This window comes from Odocoileus virginianus, chromosome 17 (assembly GCF_023699985.2).
Source record: "Odocoileus virginianus isolate 20LAN1187 ecotype Illinois chromosome 17, Ovbor_1.2, whole genome shotgun sequence".
NCBI lineage: Eukaryota > Metazoa > Chordata > Mammalia > Artiodactyla > Cervidae > Odocoileus > Odocoileus virginianus.
The window spans coordinates 9,906,647-9,931,930 of record NC_069690.1 but is presented as its reverse complement, the minus strand read 5'-3'; the positions used below and the strand labels follow the sequence as shown (position 1 = coordinate 9,931,930).

The 25,284-nt window shown below is 41.4% G+C and overlaps 1 protein-coding gene across 5 annotated transcripts; it reads left to right on the top strand.

Moving 5' to 3' along the window:
• The first annotated feature begins 71 nt into the window (after positions 1 to 71).
• Positions 72 to 22,510, top strand: TUBD1 (tubulin delta 1). Of its 5 annotated transcripts, none has more exons than XM_070478568.1 (9): positions 72 to 136; positions 1,142 to 1,358; positions 3,113 to 3,260; positions 4,854 to 5,070; positions 6,240 to 6,471; positions 10,349 to 10,513; positions 18,019 to 18,159; positions 19,849 to 20,032; positions 21,846 to 22,510. In XM_070478568.1, the coding sequence occupies exons 2-9, from the start codon at positions 1,187 to 1,189 to the stop codon at positions 21,946 to 21,948; spliced, it is 1,362 nt and encodes a 453-aa protein (XP_070334669.1). In that variant the 5' UTR covers positions 72 to 136; positions 1,142 to 1,186; the 3' UTR covers positions 21,949 to 22,510. The 5 variants fall into 5 exon arrangements, with proteins under 5 accessions (XP_070334669.1, XP_070334667.1, XP_070334671.1 ...); XM_070478566.1 differs by lacking the exon at positions 72 to 136 and adding an exon at positions 169 to 323; XM_070478570.1 differs by lacking the exons at positions 72 to 136; positions 21,846 to 22,510 and adding exons at positions 169 to 323; positions 18,536 to 18,570 and having other exon boundaries at positions 19,849 to 19,975.
• The last annotated feature ends 2,774 nt before the right edge of the window (positions 22,511 to 25,284 follow it).

Below are 25,284 nucleotides of genomic sequence, written 5' to 3'. Positions count from 1 at the left end.
GGCCAGGTACTGGCGGAAGCATGCGCAGAAACGCTTCCGAAGCCTCGCTTGGAAGCTAGATCATGCGCAGAGTCAGCTAAAGCCCGATGGACAGTGAGCATGCGTGCCGTGTCTGAAGTTGATAAATTGAACATGCGTAATTAACCTTTCTGAATGGGGCGGGGTGGGGGGAGGCAGAAAACCACAGCAAATCTGCTCGTATGTGGAACATGCGCATTCGTTCTCTGTAGTTTTTTCGGTATCGAAAGTGAGCCTGCGCATTAAGAACATGTTGCCCCCGTGAAGTTTGAACCGGGCAGAAACGGCTGGTCCTGGGGTTGCCAGTGAGTGGGGTTAATGTGGAGCTCCTGGGGAGGTGTAGAAAGGCAGAACTTGGCTTTGCTCTTTACCAGCTCAGTGGCCTTGCGAAAGTCACTGACCTTTCACAGCCTCGGTTTCCTTATCTATAAAATAAAAATGATACCAATTTTGCAGAGTTGTTTGATGATTTTAAGTACAGAGTCTGGCTTACAAGCCACGGCTCCTTCCAATGCTGCATAGACCCCGTGGTAAGGTCTTTACCAAAAACTGTCTCTTTTCATTGTTAAATAGTGGTTACTTGCTCTACTATTTCTCCTTTTTTCCCCTCCAAGCCTCGTCTTCCTTGCTGTCTTATCTGAGCTAAATACAAAGACTTTCTTGTTAAGTGTTATGTATTTACCAGTACAGAAAGTTGATTGGTGGAGAGAGAAATAATTATTTAGAAGCGAGAAAATTAATGTTAATTAAATGTGCTACCGTTGAGCTCACCTCTGCATTTTCTATCCCCCTTTGGTGTGAAGTGGATACTATGAATTACTTCAATCAGAATTCACTTTGTTTTGTTTGTTTTAAACACCATGCTTAGAAAATTGCGATTACACGTGAGATTTTGGAAACTATTGAGCTGTGTATGAATGGATTTGGGTACAGCAGTCCCAAATCCCAAAACCATATAGAGAAAAAGAACAGTTTCCTTGAATGATTGGCTCCTTAAACAACGTAGCTATTTTGTCTATATATAGTATTTGCAAATTATATATTTTTATTGATGTGTGTTAACATATTTTGTTCTTTGTTAGTAATGTGCTGGTTCTCTAAGACCATATTTTTTCTATTACAGGTTCCTCGATTTTTCGAAGGAGTTTGTTTTGGTTTGTTTCTCAGCATGTCAATAGTAACAGTGCAGCTTGGTCAGTGTGGCAATCAGATTGGTTTTGAAGTGTTTGATGCTTTATTTAATGACTCACACTGTCCTGGAGGACTCTGCTCTAAAAGGGAGAATGAGGCATATCAAGCATCTTGCAAAGAAAGGTTCTTCAGTGAGGAGGAAAATGGAGGTATGTGTGGTCCACATAACCAATCTCTTCAAGGCCAGGCCCTGCACATGGAGTCTGAATCCCCTCCATCTTGCAGCAGAATGATTTTGTTCTCAGCCCTTTGTTTTTGTGTTAAGCTTTCCTTCTCCAGTGACATCTTGTCCTCAGGCCATGAGCTTGCTCAGATCTTGCCAATCTAAACCCAACCAACCAAATAAAACTTAGCTCTTGACTGTAGCTTTTTTCCTTCCTTCTCATCTAAGATTCTCAAAGGAGAACCCTCTTTACCAATTATAATCCTGCTTCTGCTTTACAATACCACTGAAGCTGTCCCATGAAAAATTCCCAGTGATCTCCTAATTACTAGAGCCAGTAACTGTTTTTCTTTTTGTTAATTCACTTAACTTCTCTACCAGATTTGATAACATTAGCTATAAAACTCCCTCCTTGAGACTAATTTTTCTTAGTCACTGAACTTTTCTTTTCTAGTGGTTGCATCTCAACGTCTTCCTCACTTGTATAGTTCTCTCTGGGCAAGTTCAGTGACTCTCAAATGTTGCTCCATCTTTAACACAGGTTACTGTCAAATCTGTAGCCTAGCATCTCTTCCAAGCTGCAGACTGATTAGTGAACATCACCTGTGTCTCTCATGTGTACCTCAGACTCAACATCTCCATACCCAAGGGCATGCATTGTTTTTCCCTTAAAACTTTGTTTTTCCTGCCCACATTCAGATCTGCTTAGTTTGTCTCCTACATGTCCCTTGAAACTCCTCTCCCCTTTCCATCTTCGCGATCATTGCCTTAGTTCTGGCTCTTGTCCTTCCTCATCTGGATTGTTTCAAGACACTCCTTCTGAGTTTCCCTGCCTGGTCTCTTGTGTCTATTGCATCTGTCCTCCACACTGCTGTATTCAAAAAGACATCTGAGGGACTTCCCTGCTGGTCCAGTGGTTAAAACTTTACACTTCTACTGCAGGGAGTGCCAGTTCTATCCTTGGTTGGGAAACTACAATCCCACATGCCTTGCTTACTTACTTAACAAGAAGTACTTAACTTAAACTTACTTAACAATAAGTTAAGAAATAAATGTAGTAAAAAGCTGTTTAAAAAATAATAAAGACATCTGACATTTTAAAAAAAGATATGACTATTCCTTTCGTATTTGAATGTTTTCAGTGGTTCCTCATTGCCTGAAAAACAAGTTTCAAGGTTTTTAGCATTGTATGTTAGGACTTATAATATCTGAGCCCTGCCTGCTTTCCATCCTGTCCATCATTTCCTACACCTCCTTTCTCCATCTTCTGCTTCAATAATCCTGAGATGCTTTTTGTGCCCTTGATATTTTGTACTTCTGAATATGCTCCTCTCTTAGTGTGAATTTGTTCTGGGTCCTATCACATCACTTCATGATTAAATGTTGATGTGTTTTACTTCCCTCTCTGCTTCTCCTTGGGCTGGATTGATACTGTCTTCATCTGTGTGTTTTTAGCATAGTACATAGCACATTACAAGCACTCAACAGATGTTTGTCAACTTGACCCAGTCATCATTTTAGCCCATACTTATTCACCCTGCCTAGCAGAATGCTGGGCATTGTGAACCATCTGCATATCCCTGCTGCTGCCCACCTCAGTTTCTAAGCAGAATGGCAGATCTTTCTATTCTCAGTCTTTGCATTTTTTTATTTTTTTAATTTAGAGAAGTGTATGCTCTGAGTTACCCCAAATAAGATTATATGCATTATTTTTCTTTTGATCTTTTTTTCCCTCTCTAGTTCCAGTTGCTCGTGCTGTCCTTGTTGACATGGAACGTAAGGTTATCAGTCAAACACTGTCAAAAGCTGCCCGTTCTGGCCGGTGGAAATATGGCCAGCATTCATGCTTCTGTCAAAAACAAGGTTCCGGAAACAACTGGGCCTATGGGTAAGAATAATTCCTCAAGCTTTCCAGTTTAGATACAGCTGCACAGTTGATTAATAGGGTAGTTATAACTGCACAGTTGATGTATTAAACGTTGTTCTTTAGCCACTTAATTGTGTCTGACTCTTTCGCAACCCCATGGATGGTAGCCCACCAGGTTCCTCTGTCTATGGGATTTCCCAGACAAAAATACTGGAGTAGATTGGAATAACAGACTGGTTCCAAATCAACAAAAGAGTTTGTCAAGGCTGTATGTTGTCACTCTGCTTATTTATATGCAGAGTACATCATGTGAAATTGCGGGTTGGATGAAGCACAAGCTGGAATCAAGATTGCTGGGAGAAATATCAATAACCCAGATATGCAGATGACACCACCCATTTGGCAGAAAGCAAAGAAGAACTAAAGAGCCTCTTGATGAAAGTGAAAGAGGACGGTGAAAAAGTTGGTTTAAAACTCAACATTCAGAAAACTAAGATCATGGCATCTGGTCCCATCACTTAATGGCAAATAAATGTGGAAACAGTGAGAGACTTTATTTTCTTGGGCTCCAAAATCACTGCAGATGCTGACTGCAGCCATGAAATTAAAAGACGCCTGCTCCTTGGAAGAAAAGTTATGACCAACCTAGACAGCATATTAAAAAGCAGAAACATTACGTTACCAACAAAGGTCTGTCTAGTCAAAGCTATGGTTTTTCCAGTAATCATGTATGGATGTGAGAGTTGGACTATAAAGAAAGGCTGAGCACCGAAGAATTGATGCTTCTGAATTGTGGTGTTGGAGAAGACTCTTGAGAGTCCCTTGGACTCCAAGGAGATCCAACCAGTCCATCCTAAAGGAAATCAGTCCTGAATATTCATTGGAAGGACTGATGTTGAAGCTGAAACTCCAAGAATTTGGCCACCTGATGCCAAGAACTGACTCATTGGAAAAGACCCTGAGGCTCAGAAAGATTGAAGGTGGGAGGAGAAGGGGATGACAGAGTATGAGATGGTTGGATGGCATCACCGACTTGATGGACATGAGTTTGAGGAAATCTGGGAGTTGGTGATGGACAGGGAAGCCTGGCATGCGGCAGTCCATGGGGTTGCAAAGAGTCAGACACGACTGAGTGACTGAACTGAACGGAACTGAATCTTTAGAACAACCTGGTAATTCTAGCCAAAGGAATAGCCTATTAAAGAGAATTACCTATGCCCAGTAAATTTACTCTCCTAACAGTCCTATTCACTTTTAAAAAATGTTTGACTTGCATATCTTATTATTTTCTTCTTCTATTTTTTCATTTTTTTTGTGTGTGCATCTTATTATTGTTGTTATCTTTAGGCCCTTCTCCTTTGCATGCAAGATCTTAGTTCTCCAACCAGGGATCCAACCTGTACCCCCTACTTTGGGAGCACAGAATCTTAACCACTGGACTACCAAGGAAGTCCCCTTCACTTGTGTATATAAAATTTGGTCTCTCAGGGTGCCTGTATGTCTCATGAGAGGTAGTTCACTTACATAGGTTTAGAAAGCCTTCTCTCTCCTGTACCTTTCTCTGCAATCCATCTCTCTGGTTAAATTGAAAGATGTTTGTTTTGCACTTCATAGATACTCTGTTCATGGACCCAGGCATAAAGAATCTATAATGAACCTAATTCAGAAGGAAGTGGAGAAATGCGATTCTTTGAGTGGCTTTTTCATCATAATGAGTATGGCTGGAGGCACCGGATCCGGGCTAGGAGCCTTCGTTACTCAGAACTTACAAGATCAGTACTCAAGTGCTTTGAAAATGAATCACATTATATGGCCTTATGGAACTGGTGAGGTATGAACGTATCAATTTAAAAATTTCTGTGTTCTTTGCAGTTAAAACAAATGTATGTAAAAGATCTATCTCATCCTTTCTTTGGAAATGTTAAGTTATTGTGTCAGGAGTGAGTATACAGTATGGTACTTTCATAAACAATTCGTGTAACTTTGTTTAAACTTTCCCAAGCAAATGAGGTGTCCTTATTTATAAATATTCCAAAGAAGAAAACTGTGCATCTTCTCTCAGAAACCCATTCCTGGGTCAGTCCCTCTGGCTACTGCCTGTAAAGCAGGGACCTTGACCTCATCCCGCCATTGCCAACCTTCAAAGAATTTTCATTTCTTTCCATTGAAAGGAATTTCTATGTAGGCCAATTTGCCGTAGATCAGCCTAGTAGGAGAAATAATAAAATGGAGATGAAATAAGTCACAGGAGGAAATGATGTAGAAAGTATGATAGTAATAGTGATAGTAATAGTATAGTCATCGTTTACTGAAGCCTTACTATACACAGGGCACCATTCTAAGTGCTTTACTGGTATTCTGTCATTAATTCTTATAACTGTTAAGAGGCTGGTATAATTATTATCCCCATTTTACAAATGAGGAAACTGAGACATAGAGAGAGATTATGTAACTTATCTAAGATCATATAGCTGGAAAGTGGAAGAGCCAGGATTTGAACCTAGGTAGGATGTCCTCTTTGGAGAAGGCAATGGCACCCCACTCCAGTATTCTTGCCTGGAAAATCCCATGGATAGAGGAACCTGGTAGGCTGCAGTCCATGGGGTCGCGAAGAGTTGGACACGACTGAGCGACTTCACTTTCACGAGTTGGAGAAGGAAATGGCAACCCACTGCAGTGTTCTTGCCTGGAGGATCCCAGGGATGGTGGAGCCTGGTGGGCTGCCGTCTATGGGGTCACACAGAATCAGACACGACTAAAGCGACTTAGCAGCAGAATGCCCTCTTAACTGCTATTCTCTCCTACGTTTTTTTCTTTTTTTTTTCAGTATTTATTAATTTGGCTGCTCCAGATCCTAGCTGTGGCTAAGCATGTGGGATCTAGTTCCCTGACCAGGGCTCGAACCCTGGCCCCCCGCATTGAGAACGTGGAGTCTTAGCCAGTGGACTACCAGGGAAGTCCTTCTCCTACCTTCCTTATTTGTGGCCTTTTCCTCTCCAGGTTATTGTTCAGAACTACAACTCCATTTTGACACTTTCTCACTTGTACCGATCTTCAGACGCCCTCCTTGTTCATGAGAATGATGCTGTTCATAAGATCTGTGCGAAGCTGATGAATATCAAGCAGATCTCCTTCTGTGATATAAATCAAGTCCTCGCACATCAGCTGGGAAGTGTGTTCCAGCCTACTTACTCCAGGGAAGGCTCATTTCACTACAGGAGAAATCCACTAGGTATTTGTGCCCCTGTGGGTTATTTGTAGAGAAGTCTGATGTTGTGAAAGCCTCAAAGCTGTTCTTCTCTGGCTCTCCCCTCTACCTGAAGATACACTCACATCTCCCTCATTTCAGAGCCTTCCACTGATTCCATTCTTCAGGACCCTTTCTCTTCTTTTTCTTTTTATTTTCTTCCCTATTTTAAAAAATAACAGATATAATTCACATACCATACAACTCACCCATTTAAAATACACACTTCAGTGTTTTCAAACATATTCACAGAGTGGCACAACCATCATTTTCATCACTCTGTAATAAAACCCACCACTCTTTTTTCGGCTTATTTGTCAAGTGGTGCTTTATCCATTCAAACCATCCAGATGCAAAGGACCCGGGAATCTATACCTCTCAGTCCTACCCTCTTTCCCAAATGGTTGCCTATCCCAATTTTCTTAGTTGCATCTGCTTCTTCAAATTGAGCATGCTCTGAATGGACTCATCATTTTTCCCCGGCTTGCCTCCCCTCCCGCACTCCCCCCATTCTTGTCGCCTGAATTTCTCCCCCTGTCCTCTTATCTCATCATATGCTCAGACCTGTTGGTGCCCTCTCTCCCAGCTGTCTGCATTCTTTCCCGCTTCCCTGTCTCTCTGACATTGGTTCACTTGGTCAGCATCTCTTAACTGATACTGCATGCTCCCCCTGAATACAAAGTTCTTTTTATTCTCAATCGCTGCCTCTCTCTCTTTCTCTCTGTCTCTGTTTCATAAAAACAGAAGCTCGCAGCCACATGGACATCCCTGGCTTAAGGTGGTCCTAACCCTGCTTCCCTTCCTGTTGCCTGCCTCCCCCCCACCCCCCCGCCCCGGCATCAGTCCACCTCCCACACTGACCCCAGTGAGGCTCCCCAAGGCACGGATCTAACCTTGTATTCTACTCAACCCTCATTCTGCGGCTCACGCATCACCTGCTGGATTTGCCCTAATTCCTTAGCCTGGCCTCCGCATTCTGCCCTGAGTCTTAACTTTCCATTTTCGTCACCTTCTGCCTCCTCTGCATAGATTCCGCACTTGCTTTTTATCCTGTCTCCACTTCTGTCTTCAGTCTGGAACTTTCCTGCTTTGGTCCTTTGGCTCGGGGTTTCCTCTTTAAAAATCACTTCCTGCTTCCCTCCACCTCTACTGAAACCTTACTCATCCTTTAGGATCCAATTCAAGTGATAATTTTTTTTTTCTTTTCTACTGTTTATTTGGCTGCCCCGGGTCTTAGTTGAGGCATGCAGGATCTTTAGTGCAGTTCCCTGCCTGGGAACTGAACCCCAACTCCCTGCATTGGGAGTGTGGAGTCTTAGCCACTTGACCACCAGGGAAGTCCCAAGTGATAATTTTTCATAAAGCTTTTCTACTGAGACCTTTACCTAAAGTAACCCTCCACCTCTGAACTCCTGTGTGTGCATGCTCACTTCAGTCATATCCAACTCTTTGCGACCCTATGGACTGTAGCCTGCTAGGCTCCTCTGTCCATGGGATTCTCCAGGCACGAATACTGGAGTGGGTTGCCAAGCCCTCCTCTAGGAGATCTTCCTGACCCAGGGATCGAACCCACATCTCTTATATCTTCTGCATTGGCAGGCAAGTTCTTCACCCCTGTACTCTATTCTGTACCTCTTTTATGTTACTTACTGTTTTTTGCCTTTATTATTTCTTTAAGTGTGTTTGCTTATCTTTAAGAGTTACAGACACACACACACATATTTATTCAAGGAGTACAAAAGAATATGCAATCAAAAGTAAGTCACCCGCTGACTCCTCCCAGGTGCTGCCACTGTAATTAGCGTCATGTGTTTCCTTGGAGGAGTCCGTCACGTGCATGTCTTGTAGTCCCCACTAATTTGCAACTTCCTTGGCGACATGTGTCTTGTTAATTTCTGTGCATTCCACTGTACTTACCATATGGCACATCTGTTCATTCAACCAGTATTTACTGACTTCCTGCTATGTGCCAGACACTATGCTAAATGTTGGGGATCCAGTGAGGAACCAATGTAGACGTTGTATTCACACTAAACAATTATGCCAAGAAGGTGTAATTAAAAACTGAGTTAAGTGCTCTGAAGGAAAGGAGTACAGACCCAAGAGAATGTGTCACGAAGGAACCAGACTCAGGCTGATGAGGCAAAGAAGTCAGCCCTTGAGGAAGTTAACACTTGAGCACAAAGCTGAATGAAGACTTGGAGTTAACTAAGCCAAGGGAGGAAGACAGGAATAGCACGTGCAAAGGTCCTGTGGCAGAAGGAAGCAGGGCCCTTTAAGAACAGAGAATAATCCAGCGTCACTGGAGCACAGAAAATGGTGCAGGGGATGACTGACACCTGAGGCTCGGGCAGCGAGCAGGGGCCGACCTGGGAGGTCCCTGTAAGCATGTGAAGGCCACCTCATTAGTCTAAGAGCAGGGGATTTTAAGGAGGTTGTTGGCATGATCACCTTGTGAAAAATCCGCGGACTGCCTGTGAAGAGCTGATTGGGAGCCATCTTCACAGGTGGCCATCTTCTCACTGTGTCCTCACATGGCACAAGGGACGAGAGGCCTCTCTGGGGTCTCTCATAAAGAGGCCTCCCAAGACCCCATCGCCTCCTTAAAGCCATCACTTGGAGGGAAGGATTTCAGTTTGGGAGTTTGTGGGGACACAAACTGTCCCCACAAGAATGGCCAAGAATGGTTGAGATGAGACTAGGTGAACAAGAAAGCTGGAGGGAAACGCAGATTTTTAACAATCTGTGCGTTAGAATTCAGGAATTATTTGCTGATTGTTTTTTGTTGTACATGCTATGTGATAGAATTCAGCTCTGGCTACTTTACAGAAAAGGCTTCTTATATTTAGAGGAAATGCCACTAGCCATAAGATCGATTTGTGCAACATTTTATAGATGTTTGCGTCAGAATTTGTTCTTAACATTAGGACATAGGCTATGAGTTTGCATTCCAATTATCATAAAATTTATTCTTTAGTATTATTTCTTTATGTGGCTGTGCAGGCTGTTAGCTGTGGCACGCAGAATGTTCGATCTTCATTGTGGCACGTGGGATCTTTAGTTGCCGCATGTGGGATCAAGTTTGCTGACCAGGGGTTAAACCCAGTCCCCTGCACTGGGAGATGGAGTCTTAGCCACTGGACCACCAGGGAAGTCCCCATAAGATTTAAATTTCATGTTATGGTAAAAGATTTTTCTTTCTCCTTTAGAAAAGAGTATTTTCTATAAATATATAAAATATATATATGATACATTAAAAAGATAAAAACATTTTTAAAATAAGTAAGCTCTGAGTGAAAAACAAAGTAACCTTTCTCCTTCATTCTCTTTCATTACAAGTATAAGGTTCTAAAGATAGACATATTCCTGTATTCAAGAATTACTAATCCTCTCTTCTTTCCAAGTAGAGTTTAATGTTAAGAGGTTCTGATTATCATTTAACCAAATAAATAAGAGATCTAAGAAAATTTCTAAGGGGGCATTTAGTGAACACAGAATGACAATAAAATTATATTACCTCTAATGCTTACTTTGTTTTCCTGAGGTTTAGCTAAATATTTCATTCACATTTCCCAGTTCTTAACTAAAAAAAATTATTGTTTCCTTTTGGCAAAGTGTGTTTTTTTTCATTCATGCTAAAATAGGTGCCAAAACCAAGCATTAGTTGATTAAGCATTAGCATTAATCAAGCATTCATACATATTGTCTCTGAAATTGAATTTATGTTTTGAAATTTAAGCAGTTTTAGCCTTGGAGGAGAAAACACATTTGGTCCCCGCGAGCCATCCACTCATGGTTGTATATGAGCCAGCGGAAATAACATGGAATTTAAGAATTGAGTTCAGATTTTTTTTCTTTGCAGGAGACTTAATGGAGAATTTAGTTCCCCATCCAGAATTCAAGATGCTGGGTGTTCGTAACATTCCTCAGATGTCTGAGAATTCACTGGCATACAGCACATTTACTTGGGCTGGCCTCCTCAAGCATTTGAGACAGATGCTCATTTCTAACGCGAAAATGGAAGAAGGTAAAGGGTATTTTAAAAATATGCACCCACAAACTGGGGAAAATGCCTGTACTGAAGTTCCCAATATAAACTGGCTTGGGCCAGTTGAAATAATAGTGCCTTCTTCTGATCTGGGAAGCTCCTACAAAAACTCACCAGAATATCCTGGGAAGATTTCTTAATCACTTCACAGTTTCATTTCTCAAAAAAAAAAAAAAAATTCATATGAGTGTGACAGTTATTTTTATTTTATTTTTATCAAAGTAATATATGAATATAGTTTTTTTTTAAAAAATCAAGTTGTCAGAACTCATTTAAGTGTATATTTGAATCTGTACGTCACATTGTATCTAAAGTACATCTTAAAATTTTTAAAAAGTCAAGTAATTGCCCAGTATGAATTTATAATGGAGAAGAGGACAGCCTATTCTCCACTTCCCCACAGCCCAGCGGGCACTGCTTTCAGTGATCTGAGATGTTCTTTCTGGAATTGGCCTCCATTTCTAAACATTTTCCTTGTTCTGTTATTTGTTTTATTTTCCAGGTTTAGATAGCCTCTGCCTTCCTAGCATAAAACTGAGAATTAAATCTTCTTATACCCTCTACACACACCTTCCCTCTCGTCTTCCAGTCTAGTTAAAATAAGTTCTCAGTGTTTGTATTATTTTTGCTATGTAAATTTTATTCACAGCTGAGCCATGTACTACATACACAGATTACATTTTATTTCATGTACTGTTTATTTTTTCCTCCTAGAGTTAATAATTATTTGGTTGATACTCTTTGTACCTATTACGAATTTACCCCTAAACTCTTCCATAAAAATGAAACCCTTCTCAGCCAACCCATCAGGCAGTCTTACTACTGCCGTTCTCTTCTTGGCGAGGTCCCCCCCAGAGGCCGTCCCCCTTCAGTCTGCACTCGTTACTCTGCAGGCTTGAGAAGCGGCCAGCACTGGCCTCTCTGCTCTTATATTCTAGCCTGGTTCCTAGATTCCAAATCTTCTTCCTTCTGGGCTTATTCCCTCATGTGGACTGTGCGCTCCAGGAGCTTTATAAGAAAGAGTACAAGGAAGGTGAGCATTTTAAGGCTGCAGATGTCATTATCCTGCTTTTCTCTTTGATTGATCATTCGGCCAGGTACAGGGTTTGAGGCTGGGAATCATTTTTACTCAGTGTCTTGAAAGCGTTGCTCTGTAATCTTCCAGCTTCCAGTGTTGCAGCTGAGCAGTCTCACTTCAGTCTGATTTCCAATCCTGTTTCATTCTCTCTTGTATCTTTTAGGATTTTCTCTTTGTTTCTAACATTCTGGAATTCCTTAGTGTGGATCTTTTATCTCATGACACTGTAAACTTTATGACTGCAGAGATCTTTATCTGGGGTGTTTATTGCTGTCTTTTCAGAGGTCTAGCCTTTACTGAGTAGAAACCCCCTTCCAAGATGGAGGGGGCCAGCCTGCCTACTGCAGGGGCTGGGGAAGGGTCTGGAGCTCTCACTGCTTCTTACACAGGTTTTTAACTAATCCTCCCACCTCTTCCTCTTCTAGAAGCGCTTGGTCAGCTTCTAGAACCTTCACTGTGGGCAGAAGTCTCAGTGTTGGCTACGTCAGTAACCACTGGTTCCTTTGCTTTCCAGCTTCGAAAATTCTGTCACCACTGTCTTCTTTCCATTTTTTTTCGTGTCTTTTTAAAAAATTCCTCTGTTAGTGAGATTTGAGGAGTAAACTGGTATGTTCAGTTCGTCGCGTTTAACTGGAAGTCACTACTGTGTACAATTTTGGAAGCGTGTATTTTACCACAGATTACAATCAGTTAGGTTTCAGTACTATGAGAGTGGATTTCCTCTACTTTTACTTGTAATACCTTATGGATTTTAGATCATAGTGCCTGAGGGTTGGAGATAAGTAGAAAGTTCACATCTGAAGTAATGCTTCAGAAACTTTTTGGCCACAAGACCTGTTTTTCTGGCAATACCTGTTACCAAGGAACACAGTGTACCCCAGGGTAGCTTATGACGTGGGACTCTGGGCCCTTTCGGGTCAATAAACCACTGTTTGTTTAGTCATTTTCCCATATGGGAATTTAGAGTGTCAACACTTTTTCAGTTATAGATATGAATTTTGAACATTTAAATGTTTTCCTATAAATTTTTGTCATTCAGCCACTCAGTTGTGTCCGACACCTTGCAACCCCATCGACTGCAGCACGCCAGATGTTTGAGCATCTCCCAGAGCTTGCTCAAACTCATGTCCATCGAGTCGGTGATGCCATCCAACCATCTCATCCTCTGTCGTCCCCTTCTCCTCCTGCCTTCAATCTTTCCCAGCATCAGGGTCTTTTCCGATGAGTTGGCTCTTCACATCAGGTGACCAAAGTAAATATACGAATAAATGTGTTTATGTCACTAACCATGTTGAAGAATATAATTTTAAAACTCCTCATATGTTATCGGAATGCTCTGTGTGAAGATCGACCCCATCAGTATCACCTTCAGCAATGTATCTTTTTCCATGTCCTCAGAACAGGAAGGATGAGTGACCCAGGAAGGAGCAAGGCAGAAGTTAGTGTCTCTTATGACCTAGCTTTGGAAGCCACATACCATCATTTTGCGTCATCCTTTTGGTTATTAAGGTCAACCCTGTCCCACGGGGAGAAGACCCTGCAAGAGCCTGAATGCACAGGAGTTGATGTTGCAAGCTGGCTTCCACCCTCTGTCCTCTGTCACCTAATGAATCGTGTCCTCCCATTTGCAGAACATACTTAACCTGTCTCAGGTCCTCCAGAGTTAGCACATCAGCCTGTTAGCACATTCCTTTAGCCCATCAGCCTAAAATTCAGAATCTTGTCATCTAAAAGCAGGTCCAGGTGTGGATTTATGTTCCTCAGGTGAGATTTCCTGAGTCGAGCTCTCTAAGTAAGCCCCACTCCCTACAGACCCTGCTAGAAGTAGACACTGCTTTTCAAAAAGGGGGGCATGGAAGGAACACAGGAGTCATTGGTCCATAAGGATTCAGTAGGGTAGACGCAGGTAGTTTCTTGATCAAACCGTTAAGGCCTGGGAAGAATTTTCCACAGCTTTTTGCTTGGCCCTCTGAACCAAGCTAAATTACATTTTTACTTACTTTTAAGTTTTACTTACAGTATTTTAAAATTTTATCAGTTGGTTTATTTTTGCTAGTTTGCATTAGCATATTCACATGAGAGTCGAAGTTCTAAGGGCATATATATGTAAACACACTTTACAAAAATAAAACTAACATCACATTATATGTATTTTTTTGTTCTCCTTTTTTCAATGTAGTATTTTGTAGCCTTTATTTCAATTCATTCATTTAGACATGCCTTGTTCTTTTTAGTAGCTGCATAGTTTTCTACCATATATGAGCCATAACTCCTTTTTTTTTCTCCATAACTTCTTATATGTACCTAAAGAGTGAATTAATTCTGTGAAGCTGGTTGTTAAAATTCTTAGTCCATAACCTTCTTTGTCTCCTTATTAAGGTTAACTGTCTCTCAAAACTCCTTTGTTCTTTCTGTTATTGTTTTTGTCTATTTATTGCCATTTGTAGATTTTTTATTTATTTATGACCTATTTACTTCCCACCATGGAGGGTTAGGATTTAGCTTTCTTCTAACACTGGACCCTAAGCCCTGAAATACCCTCTGTCTCCTCATCCTTCTGATACAGTGGTTAAGTGTCATCATTGGGTTAAAGCGATACTCAGTTTTATACTATCATGATCAAGTAAATGCTATTCACAGCTGAGCAACAGAGCATCCTATGATTACTTTTCCCTTCCTGTATAATTTTTTTTTGTTTCTTGGAGTTAATGATTGCCTTGTTTTCTTGTTTGCTTAGTTTTTCTATGTACCTGTCAATTATTCAGCCCTGTTTCACTACTTGTCTAAACTGTTCCTTCTTGGTATCAGGCATACCTTGTTTTATTGCACTTTGCAGATATTGTGTTCTTTGGCAGATTGGAGGTTTGTGGCCACCCTTCATCTAGCAAATCTGTTGGCACCATTTTTCCAGCGGCGTTCACTCACTTCACGTCTCTGTGGCGCGTTTTGGCAATTCTCACAGTGTTTCACACCTTTTTCTTATTACATTTGTTATGGTGATCTGTGATCTTTGATGTTACTATTTTTTTTTCATGTCATCATGTTTTTTGTTTTTTAAAAAAAAACAACTATTTATTCATCTTGGCTGTGTCGGACCTGTGTTGCTGCGTACAGGCTTTCTCTAGCTGCGGCGGCAGAGGCTCCCCTCTAGCCGTGGTGCCCGGGCTTCTCAGTGCCGTGACTCTTGTTGCGGAGCCTGGGCCCTGCAACGTGGGCTCCGGAGATGCGGCTCACAGGCTCAGCTACCTTGCAGCATCCCTGGAAGGGATCCTTCCAGACCAGGGGTCAGCGGGGGATCAACCTGGACCACCAGGACAGTCCCTTTGATGTTACTATTGAAAAAAAACTTTCAAGTTAAAAATAAAGATTATAACTTGAAAGTTCAGATGACAGTATTTTTTAGCACTAATAAAGTACTTTAAAATTACAGTCTGTACACTGTTTTTTTTTAGAAACAGTGCTATTGCACAATTGATACATTACAGTATAAACATAACCTTTATATGCTCTGGGAAATGAAAAATTACTGGTCTGACATGCTTTGTTGGGAGTGTTGTTCAGTCTCTCAGTAGTGTCTGACACTTTTGACCCCATGGACTGCAGCACACCAGGCTCTCTTGTCTTTCACCATCTCCTGGAACTTGCTCAAACCCATGTCCATTGAGCTGGTGATGCCATCCAACCGTCTCGTCCTCTGTCGTCCCCTTCTGCTCCTGCCCTCAATCTTTCCCAGCATCAGGGTCTTTTCCAATGAGTCAGCTCTTCGCATCAGGTGGTCAAAGTATTGGAGCTTCAGCTTCAGCATCAGTCCTTCCAGTGAATATTCAGGACTGGTTTCCTTTAGGATGGACTGGTTGGATCTTCTTGCAGGGGAGAAGTCTCCAGGGGACTCTCAACAGTCTTCCCCGACATCACAGTTCAAAAGCATCAGTTCTTCGGCACTCAGTCTTCTTTATGGTCCAACTGTCACGTTCATACATGACTACTGGGCAAATGATAGCTTAGACTATATGGACCTTTGTCAGTAATGTCTCTGCTTTTTAATATGCTGTCTAGGTTTGCCATAGTTTATCTTCCAAGGAGCAAGTGTCTTTTAATTTGGGATAACTGACTTTATTGTGGTGGTTGGAACCAAGCATGCAAAATCTCCAAGGTCTGCCTGTATTCAAGTGTTCTATCAGTTTCATCTTCCTAGAGAAATCTTCACCAGAGCCTTCTGACCTGCTTCAGTCTAGTTTTTTTTTTTTTTGCCCTCTAGCCCATGTATGTCTGTCATACTGGATATTCTATTTGCCTATCTGCTGTGTTAGATATTCTGCTCAGAGGGTTTAGCCAAAGCCCTAGTGATCTTGATCACCAGTCCAGGTTGGATGCATGAGACAAGTGCTCAGGGCTGGTGCACTGGGAAGACCCAGAGGGATCGGATGGGGAGGGAGGCAGGAGCGGGGATCGGGATGGGGAACACATGTAAATCCATGGCTGATTCATGTCAATGTATGGCAAAAACCACTACAGTATTGTAAAGTAATTGGCCTCCAACTAATAAAAATAAATGAAAAACAAAAAAAAAAACCCAAAGCGCTAGTGTTCTTGAGAGGCGCGGGGGACCGTGGTTATCCTGGGTTTCACCTGATCGCTCTAGTTTTGGTATGTACCATGCCCTTACCTCTACCTGGTGTTCTGAGACTATAGACACTCAATCCTGTCCTCTCCAGAAAGCTAACCTTTAGTTTCCTGGTAGGATAGGAAAGAGGCAGTCATCATGATTAACAGACAAGTTTAGCAACATTCCTTGAGCAGGAGTCAAAGGGAGATGTGCGTCACATGGTTGCAAAGCCAGTTTAAGAGCCAATGACTTAGCCATACTAGATGCTGTGAAGTTGTGTCTCCTTGTGGTTTCAATCAGCATTTTCCTAATGACAGTGATGTTGAGCATCTTTTCATGTGGTTATTAGCTATTTGTTTATCTTCTTTAGTGAATGTTTGTTCAAACATCTTTCCAGATTTTTCAGTTGGCCTGTTTTTCTGTATGCCAGTAGTTTTTTTGTCTGAAATTTCTTTTGCTGGAAATCAGACTGTTACCGCACACTGAAATTTTTCCCTATCTTATGTATAATTTAAGAGTATTTTCTTACTATTTCCCTTTGACTAGTCAGTTTTCAATCCTATTTTTGCTTTGCATTTCTACTTCCCTTAACGTTTTTCTATCTATTTTATTTGTTTATTCACAGAGACATGTAGAATGAAGTTCACTCTTTCTAGGTGGATAGTTCCATGAGTTTTGACATACTTAATACCATGTAACCATCACCACAATTGAGACAGAGTATTTCCATGCTCCAAAAAGTCTCCACACTCCTTTGTAGACAGTCTCTTTTCTCCACCCCAATCCCCTAGCAACTGTTGATCTGAATTTTATTCCTATGGTTTTGCCTTTTCTAGATGGTCCTGTTAGTTCAATTCAGTCTCTCAGTGGTGTCCGACTCTTTGCAACCCCATGGACTGTAGCACGCCAGGCTTCCCTGTCCATCACCAACTCCCAAAGTTTACTCAGATTCATGTCCATCGAGTCGGTGATGCCATTCAACCATCTCATCCTCTGCTGTCCCCTTCTCCTCCTGCCTTCAATCTTTCCCAGCATCAGGGTCTTTTCCAATGAGTCAGCTCTTTGCATCAGGTGGCCAAAGTATTGGAGTTTCAGCGTTAGCATCAGTCCTTCCAGTGAATATTCAGGACTGATTTCCTTTAGGATGGACTGGTTGGATCTCCTTGCAGTCCAAGGGACTCTCAAGAGTCTTCTCCAACTCCAGTTCAAAAGCATCAATTCTCTGGCGCTCAGCTTTCTTTATAGTCAAACTCTCACATCCATACATGACCACTGGAAAAACCATAGCTTAAGAGTATATGGACCTTTTTCGTCAAAGTAATGTCTCTGCTTTTTAATGTGCTGTCTAGGTTGGCCATAGCTTTTCTTCCAAGAAGCAAGTGTCTTTTAATTTCATGGCTGCAGTCACCATCTGCAGTGATTTTGAAGCCCAGGAAAGTCCTATAAATGGACTCAAACAGTACGTAACCTTTTGAGTCAAACTTGCTTCACTTAGCATCACGCCTCTGAGATTTATCCATAGTCAGTTTCTTTTAATGCAGTGTAGAATTCCATCCTTTGTAGCTGCCATCCTTTAATATTGAGTGAAGAATTATTTCATGCCTGTCTCAGAACTGAATAATTTGAAATCACTTTAGGTCAACCAGATAAGAATGTTTAAATTTTTAGCAGAATGCCACCCCCACAACTTGTACTTATCAAATGGAAATCTCTATAAAATACTACATATATCATCTTACATTTTTCTGTTCTTGGTCAAGGCCATTTGTAAAATCTCTTTTTTTTTTTTTCTTTTGGTAGGTATTGATTGGCAGGTTCGGCCACCTTTATCAGGACTTCCTCCTCTTGGTAAAATGTCTGTCAACAAAGAGACGCATTTTAACACTTCCATCGCTAACTTGGTCATCCTTCGTGGGAAAGATGTGCACAGTGCGGATGTGGGTGAGCAAAGTTAAAGTGAAAATTAAGATGCACATTTTGCAGATGTTCATGGTACACATGATTTTTTTTTTTTTTAAAGAAGTCCCTGAACTTATTCTTTTGGCCTCACCACGTGGCTTGTGGGATCTTTAGTTCCCTGGCCACGGATCGAACCCACACCCTTGCCAGTGAGAGCTCACGGCCCTAACCACTGAACCACCAGGGAATTCCCCCCAAATTTATTCCTTTTTTTTTTCCTGTATCTCTTGGAATTTTTTTAAAATTAATTTTTATTGGAGTATAGTTTCTTTACAATGTTGTGTTAGTTTTAGGTATGCAGAAAAGTGAATCGGCTTTCCATACATACCCTCTTTTTTTGGATTTCCTTCCCCTTTAGGTCACCACAGAGCATTGAAGAGAGTTCTCTGCGCTGTACGTATGTTCTCACCAGTTATATGTCAATGCCAGTCCCCCAAATTCATTCTTTTAAAGAAAGGAAAAATAAAAACTCTTGTTTTAGTAGCAAAACGTAACCCCTGTACCAGTATGTGACCAGACAGCAAAATGGAAGTGGTGTAAATAAGAGACAAGTTTTAACTCTTTCTTCCTGAATCTGGTTGCTTTGTCATCCTCACCTCGTGGCTTCAGGCTTAGTCTGAGACATCTGTAGAGCTTCAGCCACCAGATCACGTAGGAATAAGCAAAGAAGGGCAGGCCCGGTCCTGCAAGGGTCACACCTTGCACTTGTGTTTATATCCCTTCGACTGAGTTGGAGATGACTGAGTGCAGCTTAGTACGGCAAGGTGGGAGCTGTGATATAAAAGGCAGGCTCATCCTGTCTGGTTGTTTAGTCCCCTAGTTGTGTCTGACTTTTTGTCATCCCATAGACTGTAGCCCACCAGGCTCCTCTGTCCCTGGGATTTCCCAGGTAGAATGCTGGAGTGGGTCGTCATTCCCTTCTCCAGGGGATCTTCCCAACCCAGGGGTCGAACCGGTGTCTCCTGTGTCTCCTCCACTGGGAGGCAGATTCCCTACCACTGAGCCACGAGGGAAGCCCCTATAATACCCTTAAGTAAAAAACCGGTAATAATTAAGAAGAGATCATTTGAAGTCAATCAGATGGGGTACTTTCTTCATATTCTTCATTTGAGATTTTAAAATAAGAATTAATAAAAGGACATGTAAAGTAATTAACTTTTAAAGATTTGCCCACAGGAAATGATGTAGGTACATAGAGGTGTTCTTTCAAAGATATTCATTGCAGTATCTTTCACACTGACAGAAATGTGGGAACAACTAAATGCCCAGCAGTAGGAAATGTGTTAAGTAAATGATGATATGTTCATAGAAGCTTTTAAAAATATGAGTGATATTTATTGACATGGAAAAGAGGTTCACAACATATTGGTGGATGAAAAATGCAAATCATATAAGAGCATGCATGTAAAATTCCAGTATAAGAGAGGGTCAGCAGACTGTTCATAGTCATTATTTCTGGGTGGTGACATTTTAGCTGTTGACTTAAATTTTCTTCTTGATACTTTTCTGAACTGTGTGAATTTTTTAAATGATGATGAACATGGATCATTTATCCAAAAGCAATATAAAAAGCTAGTTTTAAAAGGCAATACAAAAGACTTCTGGTGAAATGGAAAAGAAAGTATCTGTTTATTAATTTGTTGCCAAAATTGGTGATTTGTTTTACTCTAGGAGCATTTAAAGATCCAGCTCTCTATACTTCCTGGTTAGAGCCTGTTCACGCTTTCAATGTGTGGAAAACCCAGCGAGCCTTTAGGAAATATGAGAAGTCTGCAGCCTTGGTCAGCAATAGCCAGTCCTTAGTAAAACCACTTGATATGATTGTGGGTAAAGCGTGGAATATGTTTGCTTCAAGGTAAGTACAAAAGAAATCTACAAACCTTTCCTAACCTTAGGCAGATAACTGCTAGGCAGGTTCTGGAGTGTCTTAGCCTGTTTGGGCTGCTATAACAAAAATAGCATAAAGTGGGTGGCTTATAAACCACAGCAGTTTATTTCTGAAGGCTGGGAAGTCCAAGATTAAGGTCCCGGCAGATCTGATGTCCAGTGACCCGCTTCGTGGTTTATAGATGATGTCTTTTTGCCGTGGCCTCAGCTGGGAGCAGGGGCCAAGGAGCTCCATGGGCCTCTCACTGCATTCACGAGGGCTCCACTGTGGTGACCAAATCGCAGTCCCAAAGGCCTTACCCCCTAACATCAGTACCTTGAGAGTTAGGATTGCAGTGTGTAAATTTGGGGGGAACACATTCAGTCTATGCCATGGAGTAAGCACTTTGTAGGTATGAAACTTTGAACATGTTCTTCTGGCTTCGTTTCCTTTCCTGTACGATGGAGCCAAAAGACAGGATATATGTGGTGAAGGTTAAAACGAGAGAAAAATGTAAAAAAAAACACCTAGTCCAGTGCCTGACTAGTAAATGCCCAAGAACTGTTCCATAGTGTTTTTCCAAAATAAGATCCTTGAGAATGGAAGAGATCCTGATCTTGCTCAGTAAGAAGGATATAGCAAGTTCAGCTCCACCTGATACTATGAAATGTCTGCTTGGTGTGAAGAATGTGTTAGTGGGTTCCCTGACCTCTGCCACAGTGACTTAATGTGAGCGCAGAACTCCTCAGATGACTGGATAAGCCTGTACTTTGATTGGCCAGGATTCCCAAGGGTCTCCCCTCCTGTACATGGCCATTCCCCAAACCCCAGCTCCTCAGGACTGTGCACTTTCTGTATAGTTCTGGTCTAGTTCCCGTCCCACTGCCAGTAAATGGTAGCAGCTGTTTTCACTAATGAATTCATGTCTGCCCTTGATATTCTTTTTAATATGATTTCTCCTTCTGCAGAACATTTTGAAGGGCTGGGGCTATTAACAGGATCACCTGGCATAAGTGCAAATTAAGTGTTGTCTGAAAAAACAGTCAGGAGGCTTCATTTCATTCCTAGAACTGGATCCATGTGTCTCTACAGTTTCACACCTTAGATAAAACTTCCCAGGCACTTAAGAGTTTATACTGAACCCAGTCATCTCCTCTAGGGTGTTGAATATGTGCTGGGTAGACACCAAATCTGAACACGCTTTTTTTTCCCCTATGTGCTGTCTTTTTTTTTTTTTTTTTTTGGCTACACCTGGCAGCTTGCAGTTTTCTTAATAATAGTTCCCCAGCCAGGGATTAAACGCAGGCCCTGGCTCTGAGTCCCAACCACTGACATGCGTGCATCCGTGCCCAGTCCTGTCCAGTTCTTCATGACCTCGGGGACTGTAGCCCACCAGGCTCCTCTGTCCATGGGATTTTCCTGACAAGAATACTAGAGCAGATTGCTATTTCCTCCTCCAGGGGATCTTCCCAACCCAGGGATCTAACTCATGTCTCTTGTATCTCCTGCATTGACAGGCAGACTTTTTACCACTGAATCACCTGGGAAGCTCCCCTAACCACTGGACAGCCAGGGAATTCCCCTCGTATGTGCCTTTTATTGTCACTCTCTTGAATAGACGGAGCTTGACACAAACTTTGAAAGTTTGCTAACTTTTGGAGTAAACATTGAAGCAAAGATAAGTCTTTTAAGAGAGTTTGCCATGTTCAGATGTTCATGAGCTACAAAAGGTTTATTATTTGATTTTGAATTATTCAGTTGCCTGAGATTTTTATTTCGTATTTTCTGTTTCTTTCACCAGAGCCTACCTTCATCAGTACACAAAATTTGGAATTGAAGAAGAGGATTTTTTGGACAGTTTCACGTTGTTAGAACAGGTTATTGCTAGTTACTGCAACCTCTGATTTTGAACCAAGGGGAAAAATTACCTTAAGTCAATTTTGGACTAAAGTACTTGCAATACTACTTTCTCTATAAGGTTTTAAAATTCCAGTTTGCTAATGCTACAGAGTCAAATGCTGATTCCTTCTTCATACTACAGCCACAGAAAAGGAGGAAAACCTTTCATGTTTTCAATGAAAACATCTACTTGATATTTTCCTTTGTAAGAAAAAAAATTGGTGTTTCTTTAAAGAACTTTGGGAACACTTTGCTGAGATGTTACAACTTTGAAACTATCAGAAAAGGAAACTTCCCTCTTTATTCCAAAAAGCATTCACTAAATATGAGCTAAACTTTCACAGCACAATTTTAAGTTAAGAAATTGCAATTCTGTATTTATATTAATCTTTGAAATGAATGTTTTGGACCACAAGAGGGAGCTGTTGTCAAATGCTATGATGTGAATGTCTCTTGAATATTTTATTCGATAACAGGGTAAGATTTTCCACTTTAAGCAGCTATTTAAAAATAAATGTCAGGATTGTTAATAAATGTATATCATGCTTAAGTACAAAAAGTAAAGAAGCAACTGCTTACTTTGTTTGCTTTTCTGAAATTGGGCATCAGAAAATTTTTTCTTTTACATCCTAGAATGCCAGAGCAGAAATCGATTTTGCTCAGTGTTTTAAAAGTACTGACAGGTATTTAGCTGGTGTGGAAGAAGGTAATTATAAGGTAATATACATCAAGGTATATTCTTTTCAGTAAAAGGGGTGAGAGCTTTCACCAAAATGTCACTAAGTTGATAAAATTTATCACCAAGGAAATACTAATATATTACTATTGCTAATCACTCAGTCGTGTCCGACTCTTTGCAGCCCCACAGACTGTGGCCCTCCAGGCTCCTCTGTCCATGTGATTCTCCAGGCAAGAATACTGGAGTGGGTTGCCATTCTCTTCTCCAGGGGAATCTTCCCAACCCAGGCATCAAACCCGAGTTTCCTGATTGCAGGCAGATTCTTAACCATCTGAGCTACAAGGAAATACTATGCTAGATGAACTTGACACATATAGATGTTGGCCTCATTTAGGACAAAACACATTTGGAAATTGGCAGCCGAGTTTGAGGGGAATGGCTTATTTCAATAAAACACATCACATGCAATGTGTTAACAAATGTAAAATGGGAAACAAATAGGAACACTTGCCCTTTCTGCCAAGTCTACCAGTGGTGACTTATTTTTATATGGAAAAATGACAGTTCACAGATTCACTGGTTTCTTCCTTCTGTTTCCATATGGAAATGATTACCTTTTTGCTGTTTTTCTTATCAACTGTTGCTATGATTTAAAATACTGAACCATATCTTATTTCGAAGGAATGTAAAAAGTGGTCTCTTCATCTGCTAAAAGGCACACCCACTGCTGTGTTTTGTTAACCAAGAGTACTTAAAAATAATTAGATCATAATTTTTACAAGATAAAGTTAAAAGTAATAATTTAGCATTGCAGAGATCCCAAACACTGAAACAGTTTCCCAAACCAAACCAGCCTTAATGAAGCTCTGTAACTGAATTACCTCAGTAGGGGGTAAGCTGGTTCTGAGGAACTTTGCCAAGTTAAGCTTAAAGAAAGTCATAAGTTGAAATCATTTTCTTTTTGAGAAAAGAAAGCATAAAGTACCAGTGGGAACAAATATATTCCTAATTTGCCAACTCATGGACTCAATGGCAGGTGACTATTGGAGGTTAACTCCAATTAGAGCCCTGGGTTCACTCATTTATGTGAGTTGAACTTTTTTTATGTACATTATTTTTTAATGCACAACTGCATTATTTGGTAGGTGTGGATACCTAAATATGTGTGAAATTGTTCTAAACGTTTACATGAACAATTTTGTTTCTTATCTAGTTTGAATAATGTCAAGTTTTTGCTATTAGAGTTCTGATAACTTAAAAATGAACCAAAGAGTTGATGCCAGAGCTTCAAAATAAGGGCTGGTATTAGGTCTGGAGGAGGGCATGGCAGCCCACTCCAGGATTCCTGCCTCCAGGATCCTGCCTGGCGAGTCCCACGGACAGAGGAGCCTGGTGGGCTGCAGTCCATGGAGTCGCGGAGAGTCGGACACCGCTTAGCGACTAAACAACAACAGAATGACCAACCAGCTAAGACAACGATGGAATCATAGCTTCCCGGGCAGAGACATCCACAAGCTCCAAATATGTAATTTCTTTTTTAAAGAAATATTTATTTATTCATTTGGCTGAACTGGATCTTAGCTCTGCTGCTCGGGATCTTCGATCTTTGTTGTGGCTTGCAGAATTTTAGTCGCGGCCTGCGGGATCTAGTTCCCTGACCAGGAATAGAACCTGGGCCCCCTGCACTGGGGAGTGATGAGTTTTAGCCACTGGACCACGAGGGAAGTCCCTGAACGTGTAATTTCTTAGATTACTGAGTGACTGATATACTATGTGTCACTCAGACATTATCCCACAGAGCCAAGAGGTAGCCCTGTAGGCAGTAAGTACAGTATAAAGTCAGGCCTACTTCTTATTTTAATCAAGCCTTTTCACTCTTCTCCATTTGTGCTTTTCTTAAGAACTAACTCTTTGACACAGATGTACAGAACAGACATTTAGACTCTGTGGGAGAAGGTGAGGGTGGGATGTTCAGAGAGAACAGCATTGAAACAAGTATACTATCAAGGGTGAAACAGATCACCAGCCCAGGTTGGATGCATGAGACAAGTGCTCGGGGCTGGTGCCCTGGGAAGACCCAGAGGGATGGGATGGGGAGGGAGGTGGGAGGGGGGTTCAGGATGGGGAACACATGTAAATCCATGGCTGATTCATGTCAACGTATGGCAAAAACCACTACAATACTGTAAAGTAATTAGCCTCCAACTAATAAAAATAAATGGGGGGAAGAAAGAAAAGAACTAACTCTTTAGGCAGTAGAACCTGTTTCTTCCCATTCATTCTCTCTTGCTTCGATCTTTGAGGGCTCCCCCACAACACCTCACCAATGTTATTCAGTCAACCAGCAACACCTTTCCCTCTTCCTTAACCTGTCCCTCAGAACTCAGGAAGTGTGCCCACCGTTCACGGCTTTCAGTCCATTCATTCACCCAGCCAGGATCCATTCAGCGCCAGGCACTGAACAAGGATATGTGGACCAATACCACAAAGTCTAAATGAAGGAGCTTTCAATGTAGCTAAGTCTCTGTCCATATCTGGAGCTACAAGTCTAGCTTCCTAATTATTGCTTACTATTTTGCCCAGGGCTTCCCAGGTGGCTCAGTGGTAAAGAATCCACCAGTGCAGGACATGCAGGAGCCACGGGTTTGATCCCTGGGCCGGG